At 32.3% G+C, this 12,140-nt stretch overlaps 2 protein-coding genes across 2 annotated transcripts in view; both read left to right on the forward strand.

Annotated features, from left to right (window-relative positions):
* Positions 1-1,028: 1,028 nt before the first annotated feature.
* On the forward strand, positions 1,029-4,376 carry NAEGRDRAFT_76238 (uncharacterized protein; the record flags this gene model as incomplete). Its single annotated transcript, XM_002668794.1, has 1 exon — positions 1,029-4,376. One exon carries the CDS (start codon positions 1,029-1,031, stop codon positions 4,374-4,376), a length of 3,348 nt encoding a protein of 1,115 aa, XP_002668840.1.
* A 115-nt stretch (positions 4,377-4,491) lies between these two features.
* NAEGRDRAFT_82301 (uncharacterized protein) overlaps positions 4,492-12,140 on the forward strand; it is a gene marked incomplete at both ends in the record, with an annotated part of 8,096 nt that continues 447 nt past the window's right edge. Inside the window, one exon of the mRNA XM_002668795.1 lies at positions 4,492-12,127. Within this exon, the coding sequence (XP_002668841.1) occupies positions 4,492-12,127 (7,636 nt within the window). The remainder of the gene's footprint in view (positions 12,128-12,140) is intronic.

Here is a 12,140-nt window from a genome sequence, read left to right on the forward strand (position 1 = left end):
AGAACATGTTGAGCCATCAAAAAAGTTAAAACACCTTCAATTGTAATGGAGGTTTTTTTTTCCATAAATTCTAGGAATGATAAATTTGTTTGTTCTTCTTCAACCATTTCTCTATATAAATCAAGTTGAGAAAGTCTAAATATTTCTTGAAGTGATTCTTTTCTTCCTCTCAAGAATGATTCCAAGTAAAAATTGACAGCAAGAAGTCCTTTACAAGGCATATCTTTTGAATTTTGAGTTTCACACCATTTACCAAGAATGAACAAATCAGTGTTATTCAAAACAAGTTGTTCACCACTTTCAAAGAGTTTGATATCAACTTGATTATTCAATGAACCTTTTCCAAGACTTTGATTAATCTTTTCAACTTTGGTTGAATCCAAACTTGCTAACCAATTACAAATCTTTGCTTCAATATTGGACATCATGTTTGAACTTGTTGTTGTTGTTGTTGTTGAAGAGGAATCATCAAGAGAATTTAGTGATGAAGCAGTAATATTGATGACTCTGAATTGAGGAGATAAATCAATTTCAAATTCCTTCATCATTTCTTGAGGGGAACAATTCAACATTGAGAAGGTGAATGGAACATGTTCATCATTTCTCCTATAAAATAATCTATCCAATGTAATCATTGGTGGAGTGAATAGAATTGTATTCGCAGGAATTGGCAATATTTTGATAGACTTTATACCTGCTGATAAGCCTGCAAAAGAGGACACGAATGGATTATTCGTCATTTTTTTGGTTGGTTGCGCAAAAATAAAGACAACGTACAAATCTTGAAAATTGATATGTAGGTTAATTAATCACGGTTTTCACGTGTTGACAGGTTCATAGAGCGCTTGCAAACGGCTTTCATTCTATCAACCATCATACAAAAAATAAGAATGCAAGTTGTTAATCTTGAGGAGAGGAATTTACCGTATTTTGGTGTTGAATCTCCCCAGAGTCTTTTGTTTGCTTCTAATGTAATTTCTGTTGGGAATTCATTTTTTATTAAACTCTTAATAGAGGATATTAAAAAGATGAATTCTGTTGTGATGAAAGACTCGCATGTTATTGTTAGTGAAGATGAAGGCTCAGTTGAAATTTTAAATTTAATTCCGCCAAACACAAATATTGCTGATGTATCGGATGCCCACATATCTATTGAAGATTGTATATTTGATTGTCCGTATAGTATTGTTCAAATCAAGACTAATGGTGGAGAGGTTGTATTGAACAATGTTGCTATCAATTGTAAACAACTTGTAATTGAGTCAACAGTTTTTGGTAAAATATTAATTGGTAGAGGAAGTCAAATACAAACCAGAGAGGGTATTGAATTGTTATGTGGTGGAGGTGATACTGTAATTGATGAAAACGTACAAATGTTTATTGGTGGAAAAATGTTTTGTTATAATATTCCATACTCACCTCTCATCAAGGATGAAGATGGAAGTATTGTTGCATTGAGTCTAAATCCTATAACTCAGCAATCAAGATTGATAGTGCTTGATAACTCTGATATCAAAGTTAATGGAATGTTTTTATCGGTTGGTTCTGCTGTAATTCTAGGTAACGCAGCAAGAATATCAACTGGACTAACATTGTTAGAATCAAAATCTGTTGTAGTAATACAAGGTGAATGGACTAGCGAAAAGATGAAAATCATTTCTCCCTTATGTACAATTAATGGAAACTTGATTTCAACTACTGATATCGTTTTCAATTCACCTTCAGTTATTTCCTTCTCAGAGATTAGATGTAAACAAGACATTATTTTCCAATCTGTTTCTAATTTTGTAAATAAGGGAAGTATTAAATCAAAAGATATTACAGGTTGGAATGATTCTAAAACAGGTTCATGTTTATTTGAAAATCATGGAGTGTTGGAACTTCAACATTTGACCGTTAAAACTGACCAAGAAGATGAAGGTCAATACAATATTTTGATAATTAATAAGGAAAATGCTAATATTTCAATTAAGGGTATAACTAAATTCATAAGTAATAAGAAAGAAGGAAGCATTTATCTTGTAAATGAAGGTACTATATATTTTATGGGAGATTTTAAAACATTACTACAAGAAGAGCTTGGTGATATTCATATTGAAAACACTGGTAAATTATCATTCTTGTCAAGCCTAAATTTATTTGGAACTAGTTTTAATTCCTATAATGAGCTGAAAGTGAATGGGAAAACTAAACTCCTCTTAAAGTGTTCATCTCTTAGTGGAAAGTGCAACTTTCTCAGTTCATTTGTGGCAACTTGTGACAATTTTACTTCTTCTGGCCAAGATTCTGTTATTAATTTTACAGATGCTATTTTCTTTATATGTTCTGACATGTCAACAATGTCCAAGTTGAACATATCTGGGTCATTGATTATCAATATGTCTACAAGTGATCCATTAAGTTTCCTTAACATGAATAATCAAGTGGTAGTTGGTAAAAATGTTACAATTTGTGCTCCAAACTTGATTTCTGATGACCTCACTTTCAGTCAAAACAAAAGTAATGAGAATAACATTATCTCTGTTATCAATACTCATTTTAATGGTATTTTACAATGTAAAGGTAATATTTATTTCCAAGTTAAAGAGGTTGGTGAATTCAACAGCTCAATATTTGCTGAATGTTCAGAGTTTAATATTGGTAAAATGAAAGGTTCTTTGACTATTTCAGGAACTGAAACTTCCTTTTCAGTAGATCAATTATTCGGTCATCTTTCTATCAATATGAAAAAGTCTGCAACTTTAAAGATTAATCAATATGCTAACAAGAAAAGTACTATTAATATTAATGCTAAAAAAGTTAATATTGAAAACAAAGGAAAACAAGAATCAAAAAAAGTGAAAATTCGTTCAGTTGAAGATATCTTGACAAAATTTAGCAAAGATGTAGAGAGTAAAGTTGATGTTGAATCAGAAACTGGAACTGTAGTACATAATGTTGGTGGAAAGGTTTCTGGATCGCATGATATTAAAGCCAATAGAGTTATAATGATTTGTGATGATGCCATTGAAGCACCAACTAAAATTAAGGCAACTGATTCAGCCAATTTAGAAGTAGCGAGAGGTATTATGTCACATGTTGAAATGGAAGGTTCAGTTGTTAATCTTAAAAACAAATCTGATCAGGATGCAAAAGTAGTTTTATACGGAAACCAAGTAACAGTAGATTCTGGTAATATTAATGACGAATTAATTGTTACTTCTTCAAGTATGACTAATCTGAGTGCCAAAGATTTGATTGGGACCATTAGATCCAATAACATTCAAAAAGAAAGTTTCTTACAAACTACTGGAGAAAGTGCGAACATTAAAATTTCCTCTAATCAAGGTAAAATGGATGTAAATTCAAAGAATTCAACTGTTAAGGTTACAGGTGATATGGATGGACATTTATTAACATCAGGTAATAACACATTTTTGGATCTTCAAGAAGTCAAAGGAGTAATAGACAGCGCCAATCTGAACACTGACATTATTGTTTCCAAAAATTTAATTGGTTCTTTAAATACATCCGGTGTTGATTCCACTATTAAGGTTACTGGAAATGTTGTTGGGTCAGTTTTGAGCTCATCTTCACAAACAAACATTAGCACAAACAATATTCTCGGAACAGTGTTAACTACAAATCAAAATAACACATTGAATGTTAGTGCCAATAATATTGGTGGAAGTATTGACTCATCATCAAAACAAACAACCATTGATGCATCTTTACTTGGGTCATCTGGTTCAATATCAACAAGAGGAGGAAACACAGTGCTATCTTTTAATAAGAGTATTGACGGAAAAGTTACTCTACATGGCAATTCAGCAAATGTGACAACAGGCATGGTAAAAGGAGAAATTGATTCCTCAGCATTGTCCACACAAATTCATGTTTTGGAAGACATGACTGGAGATATTACAACAAGTGGAGATAAATTGGTATTACAAGTTGACAGATCAATGATTGGTAATATTACAAGCAAATCTTTAGAAAATGAAGTTGAAATTGCAAATGTTGCAGGAAATATTTCTGTTGAGGGTAAACAATCATCACTTAAATTAGAAAATTTATCTGGTAATCTGACTTCAAAATCTGGTGCAACTGGAGTTGTCGTGCGAAATGATATGGGAGGTAAAATGAGCATTCAAGGAGATTCATCTCATTTGAAATTGGGAATTCTTTCAGGAAATCTAAACATAGACTCCTCTAACAATGATATGTCTATTGAAAATCTTAGTGGAACAATTACTGAAAGTTCCAATATATCCCAGGCAACAATTGAACAATTAACAGGAGATTTTAAATCCAAAGCTAAAGAGTCCACCGTTGTGGTAGAGAGAGAGTTGAGTGGTAATCTTAATGTTCAGCAGACAAAAGTACTGTTTCTGTGATTGGAAGACATTCTGGTCAAATAGAAACAGGAATGAAGTTAGTTTGGATATTAATACGGTGACAGGTATTATTTCTTCTTCCTCCAAAGACAATGACGTAAAAATTCATAATGATATGGATGGTAAATTGACAACAAAAGGTGAAAGCAGTTTAATAACCATTGAAGGAAATATGGGTGGCCATTTAGTTTCAAATTCAGAAAATGTATCAATCATAAATGTCAATAAGGAAATGAGGGGCGAAATTACCAACAATGCAAAACATTCCGAAGCAAATATTGGAAACTTGAGTGGTTCAATGAATATTGAAGCAAGAGACTTCAATCAAATTCATATTAGGAACAATTTAGATGGAAATGTAAATGTAAAATCAAAAGAATCAGATATTAACGTTGGTGGAAACTTGAGTGGAAACTTGCAATCAAAATCCACAACAACTGCTTTGAATGCTGACAAAAACATTTCTGGAAACATTGCCATTGAAGGAAAAACATCCGTTGTGAACACAAAAGCAAATTTACAAGGTTCCGTCTCTGTTTTGTCCGAGCAAAATGTCCTTAATGTGGGAGGAAATGTGAATGGAAGTGTATTTGCAAAAGCAGAGAAAACAAATGCGATTAACGTGATCGGCAAGTTGGATGGAACAGTTATTGAAGAATCTGAACACCTAAAACTTTTTGCAGGAGGAGTTTCTGGAAAAGTCTCATCGGAAAGCAAGAAATCAAGTGCTATTATTGTTGAGAAGGAAATGGCTGGTGAAATTGTCACTACAGGAGAAACATCAATTATTAAGGCAAATAATTTAAGTGGATCTGTTGAATCTTCTTCAAAAGATTTTATTGTTAAAATTGATAATAATATGAGTGGAGATATTAAGGCAAAAAATAATAACTTTAATTTAGATATTGGTAAAAACATGAGTGGAGAAGTTTCTTCATTATCAGAAAATGGAACAAGAATTTCTGTTGGGAACACAATGACAGGTTCTCTCAATTCAACTGCGAAAGAATCATCTATTTGTGTTGAGAATGACTTGACTGGATCATTGAATTTCAAATCCAATGCAACAGATTTGAAAATTAAAGGTGATTTGAAAGGATCTGTGAAAGGAGAAAGTACTAATTTTTCAAATATTGAAATGGGAAGAATGAGTGGAAATCTCACATCAAATTCAAAGCAAAACGAAATTAATATTCAAAATGATATGAGTGGTAAATTGACAACAAAAGGTATCAATAACGTAATTAATGTCGATGGTAATTCAACAGGATTCACAAATATTGAATCTGAAAATATTACAATAATGAATATTTCTAAAGATTTAATTGGTAATGTTCAAGATGAATCAAAATATTCAAAGATGGAAGTTCATTCATTAACAGGAAAAATCAATTCTAAATCAAGTCAGAGTAATATTATTGTAAAAAAAGATCTTGAAGGTCGAATATTCACAAAAGGAGACACTAATGTAACGAGTGTTGGGGGAGATTTGAAAGGAAAATTTGTTTCAAAATCAACAAATACTTCTCTCAGTGTTAGTAATGACTTATCAGGTTTGGTTGGAATTGTAGAGGGAAAACAAGCTTTTCTCAATGTAGGAGGCAATACTGGAGGTGATTTCATGGGTACTGCTTCTGATTTAACAGTTGTTAATGTTGAAGGATCAATGAAAGGAACAATGATTGTTAAATCAGACAAGTCACAAGTTGATATTGGTGAAAATTTGGATGGTTCATTAATATCAGAAGCTAAAACAACATCCCTTAATATTGAAAAAGATACAAATGGTATTATATCTCTTGAAGGAGAATCGAATATTGTCTCTGTTAAGGGAAATTTTAAAGGTGATGTATTGTTAAAGTCTGAACAAATTACAAAATTAACTGTTGAAAAAGATGTTAGTGGAAGAATATTCGATGAATCCAAATATTCAAATTATAATATTGGTAATGTTTCTGGTCAAATTCTCAATCAATCAAAAGCTATTGAAACAAATATTGAAAATGACATGAGTGGAACTATTTTCATCTCATCAGAACAAAATGTACTAAATGTTGGTGGAAATGTAAAAGGGTACCTAGAATCAGATTCTTTACTTAATTTTGTACACGTAGAAAAAGATGTGAGTGGTAAATTAAAACTTTCTGGTAATGAATCTGAGACGACTGTTGGAGGTGATGTTAGTGGTGTTGTTTTGAGTAAATCAAATACTCTAAACAAATTGGTTTCTAATTCTATAAGTGGTGATGCCCAATTATCAGGTCAAGTTTCTCAAACAATTGTCAATACTGTTTCAGGAAAATTAATAGCTGATGCTAGTTCTAAAAATTACACTACCATTTCAGAAAATCTATCAGGAACACTCATTACAAAGGGTGAACAATCTAATACAAATGTATGCAAAGATGTTACAGGAAGTATGTATCTTGCATCAAATCTAAACAGTGCTAAAGTTGGAAACAATATAGAAGGCAAAGTAATAACTTGGGGAGAAGCATCACAGATTGAAGCTGAAAATGTTCATGGTTATGTCAGTGCTCCAACAACAAATACATTTATCAATGTTCATCAAGATATTGAGGGATCACTGAAAGCAAGAGGAGAAAATACTTCTATTGTTGTTGGTGGAAATGTTAATGGTGAAATCTATTCCAAAGCAGAAAAAGAAAATAAGATCAATGTTATTGGTAATTTGAATGGTAAAATCATTGAAAAATCTGAAAATCTTCAACTCAATATTGGAAGTATTTCTGGAAATGGCTTGGTACAATCCGAATCTTCTAACTTGAATGCTGTTATTGTAGAAAAAGAAATGGCAGGTAAAGTTTTCTTAAAAGGAGACACCTCTATTCTCAAAGCAAATAGTGTGAGTGGATCTGTTGTATCTTCTTCAAAAGATTTCATTGTAAAGGTAGAAACCGATATGAGTGGAGAGGTTGCATCTTTAAATACCAACTTGAATTTCGATGTTGGAGGAAATATGAGTGGTAGTCTTCAATCAACAACAGAAACTGGAACAAGAATTAAGGTTGGACAAACCATGTCAGGTTCAATTACAAACAAATCAAAGAATTCTGACATCACAACTGGTGATATGAGTGGTCGCTTACTTTCTGTTTCCGATTACAATTTTATTACAACAAAGGACTTGTCTGGAGATTTATTACTTGGTGGTAAGAGTTCCTCAATCATAAAGGCCAACAATATATCTGGAGATGTACATAGCTTTAATGAGCAATCAACACAAGTTAATGCTAACTCTCTTTCAGGAAACCTTCATTCTGAATCAGAAATCAATACTATTAATATTGTAAACAATGTAGAGGGTGAAATATCAACAAAAGGAAAGAACACATTTGTTGATGTTGGTGGAGACGTTGAGGGAATGGTATTTGTAAAAGGAGAAAATAGTGTCATCAAGTCAACTGGAAACTTACATGGAAGAGTTATGGTGAAAGTTTCTAACATATCTAATTTAGAATTCGAAAATGTCCAAGAGGGATCATCGCTGTATTCTGAATCCAAGACTGGATATTTAACTACCAAGAATTACTCCTCTTCTTCTGCTGCATTTTTAACTGATAACGAATTCACATTAAAGGCAGAATCAGTGAATAATACTGGTACATTAACTGGCACCCAATTACTAATTCAAGCAGAAAAAGATATCAATAATAGTGGTGGTATGTCAGCAAAGAATCTGCAATTGGAAGGTCGGACCCTTAATAACTTTTCTAAAATGACGGCAGATAATATCAATATTGAAACAACATCTGTTAAAAACTCTGGAGAAATGACAAGTGGAAACCAAATATTTATTAATTCTAAATCAGTTTCCATGACGAATAATTCAATTACTAAAGCAAAAGATATAATGGTGAATGATGCAACCAGTGTAAATGTGCAAAAGGGTGCTTTTGTTCAATCCGAGAATAATCTTTCTGTAAAATCTGGTACTTTTCAAAACGAAGGATGCTTAAAAGGTGAAATAACTTATTTAGAATCAAAAACTATTTTTAATGATGGATTAATCAAAGGAAATGAAGCAACAATCATTACAGACTCTTTATATCTTGGAAAAATTAGTGATATTAAGAGTGAAAAGCTTGGTATTAAGACTGAGTTTATGCATGATACTAGTTCATCAACCATAAATGCAAATTCTATTGGTATACAGAAGACAGGATCATCAAATTTGAAATCCCAAATAACAGCAAATGATCTCTCACTTGTAACTGATGATTATAATTTAAATGAAATGGACAATCTTAAAATTAAGAAAGATTTTCATATCAATATGAAAAATGCTGATAAGGTAGTCGATAAAGAAATCAAGTTGGATAATATTGGACATTTATCAATGGAAGTTAATAGTTTCAAAAACAATTCCACAATTTCAGGTAGTACTTCTGTCTATTCAACTAATGATATTGTGAATACTGGTAAAATAGTTGGAGAGAAAGTAGTCCTCGATTCCAAAGATGGAAATATTGATCTTTTTAAAGGACAAATTCATGGAAAAGAGTTGGAACAAGTAGTAGCAGGAAAAAAAATTATTCTACAAAAGGATAAATCTTCATATGGAAAAGGAAGTACAGATAAAGATGGAAAATATATTCCAAGTAGAAAAGACATTATTTTCAAGTCTGGAGAGGGAGACATTGATTTTTCTAGAACGATAATTGATGCTTCTGGAGAAATAGAGTTAGTGGCAACACAAGGGAAGGTAATGGCAAATGGCTCACAAGTAAGAGGAGGAAATATTCTTTTCAGTGGCACAAAGGGAGTGGAGTTCAACCCAGTAGCTGGTAATCTATTTCCCAATTTTAAATTTCAAGAATACGCACCAACAAATCCTCAAAAGGGAACCATTAATTTTATTAGCACTGAAGGAAAAGTTTCAGCTCTTAATTCCAAAATAACCAGCAACCATGGAACAAACATTTATGGTCATTTGGGGGTTGATGTTTCCACTGCTGATATTAAAAGTCGACATGGTGATGTCAACATTAGCTCAAAGCTTGGAGATATAGTTGGAAGAAATGTTACTATTAATTCTGCAAAAGATACAACCATTATTTCTGAGAATGGTAATGTAGATATTAGCTTTGAAAAGAAATATTATGGAAGAAGACCAGAATTCCATGTCTCTAAAATCAATGCAAACAAATTGATTGTTGAAGGTAATAATATTGATATGCGTGCTGCAGACATTGAAACTAAAGAAGGAGGTAAAATACATGCAACTGCAAATATTACTGCTGATTCCCAAATTGAAACTTATGTGAAAAGAAGTTGGAGTAGAAGTGGATTCTTATGGTTTTCAGGAGAATCTGGATATGAAGAAGATGCAGTTCAAGCAATTACTCGTATCAAAACCAATGGTAAATTCCAAATATTAAGTGATACTGGTAATATTTCTGCCAAAGGTATACAAATCGCAGATGATAAACAAAAAGCATCGAATGTGGATATGATTGCAGAGAAAGATATCAATTTGAATGCAGTTACTGCTCGTGTTCACCATTCAGGTTCATCCTATTCATGGTTTGGTCTAAACTCATCTTCAAGAAGTGGTTACAACACTGCAGGTAATTTTGCTGTAGTACAAGCTTCTGATAATATCAATATTCGTTCAAAATCTGGAAAGATTGAAGGACAAGGTGTAATTCTCGATGCAAAGAATATTTCTGTTCGGGCTAAAAAAGGAATAGATCTTAAACCATATGAAATTGAGACATATGAACACATTCGTGAAAGAGGTTTCACCGTTGGCTTGGGAAATGCACCAAGTTTGATAAATAATAGCAAGCAAGTATTTTCCTCTGTTTCCTCAATGGGTAAGGGTGACCCTGGTGCAACTGGTTTTATAAGTGATGCAGTTGGAGCAGGACTCGGTTTATATAATATGGGTGTTGGTCTAGCTCAACTCTCACTCTGTAATTTTGACATGTTGGTTGATGAAGCTTTGAAATGTATCAGTCCAAGTATTGGTTTTTATGATAATGAGCAAACATTTTATCAAAAACAACAAGTATTAGGAAGTATAACATGTAACAACTTGGAAGTTACAGTTGATGATGATGATGGAAAAGCATCTATTGCTTCTAACATACAAGTTAGTAATAGAACAGTAATCAATGCCACTAATGTTGAATTTAATAATGCACAACATGATACTAGAACAACAAGCAGATCAACAACATTTGGTGTTCAATTAAATATTGGTTCATTGTTAACTGGAGGTACAGGTGTTCCTATTACAGTTTCAGGTTCTCACAATGAATCAAAGGGAAGTACAAAAAATAATCAAGCAGCCAATATAAACTTGGGAGATACTCACTCTGTAAGAAATTCTACAAAGATTCATAATAAGGGAAATTCAATCCATATGAATAGCACATCTGGTGGAGATGTAAAGATCATTGATGAAGATATGCAAAACCAACAAGAATCAACATCATCAGGTTTTAATTTTTCTGTGACAGGAACACTCAGCTCTATTTCATCTGCCTCAGTTGGAGCTCACTATGAAGAACATGATCATAAAGTTACAACTCAAGAAGGAAGAGCAAAAACAACAATTATTGACAAAAAAAATCATGTTGAGCAAGAAAAAATTGAAAAACAAGATTATCATCATGACTTTGGAATTGGTTTCCAATATTCTCATTCGTTTGAAGATAGTACAAGTCCAGAAATCAATTTACCTCTCAAAGTTTATGGTCAATTTGGAGATATGAAATTTAGAATAGAATTGCCTCCTCTAGATATGTGTGAAAGATTCCAAAAAGGAGCTAATATAATCACAAATGCTGTTAATTATAATTTTGATAGAGATGCTCCAAACAAGATATTCAAATTTGAAAATAAGCAAGATGAAAAAAAGGCAGAAACTGATCTGAGGAAAATGCTAAAAGAAGGAACAAGTTATGAAGAATCCCTCTTGCGAGTCCAACAAAAATATCAAGTTTATACATATGAGCAAGCTGAGAAAAGAAATAGGGAAGAAGGAAATATGGAGAAAGAAACCAAAGTCCTAATTAAGTTAATCAACAATGCCATAGAAGAATTGGAAAACACTCCCGAAAAAGATGAAAAAGAAAAAGAAGGACCTAAGGAGATCTCAGGAGACGATTTAGATGAGAAAGAAAAACCTAACCTACCAGAAATTTTAACAAAACTGTTTAAAGATATTGGAATAGGTGTTATCAGTGAAAATCAAGAACTTATCAAAGATATTTCTAAAAAAGTTGGAGGGTCCGTGTTTACAGCTATAATGAGGAAAATGCCAACTTCTTTAAAATCTAGCATCTTAGGTATAATTATGAGAACAAAAAGTGTATTCGGAGATTTGGATATTAGTTCTGCTGACTTTGAAAATTTCCTTCCTGAAAAAACACTTATGAAAACCATTAATAACTCGAAGGAAACAGTTATTCTTAATGAAAAGTCAAAAGCAAGTACTACTTCTTCAACTTCCAAAAAAGATTTTCCAAAATCTGCATTCATGAACGCTTTAAAGGGAGTTGCTGCTACTGTTTTAGAATATTCCAATACAGAAAACAGAAAAAGAACAGTTGAGGAGGATGTGATAAGAGCTTTTCTTTCTCAATCTGTAAATTTAGGATTAGAAATTGGTGAACTATGTGTGCATTCCTATTTAAAGGATGAACCAGTATTTAACACACTTAAAGAAAAGATCAATAGTAATAGTGTGTTTGATAACGCCAAATTAGGTCTTTTAGTTGGTTGTGCAGCTTT

The sequence above is a fragment of the Naegleria gruberi genome (genome assembly GCF_000004985.1).
Source record: "Naegleria gruberi genomic scaffold NAEGRscaffold_100, whole genome shotgun sequence".
Lineage (NCBI taxonomy): Eukaryota > Heterolobosea > Eutetramitea > Acrasida > Naegleriidae > Naegleria > Naegleria gruberi.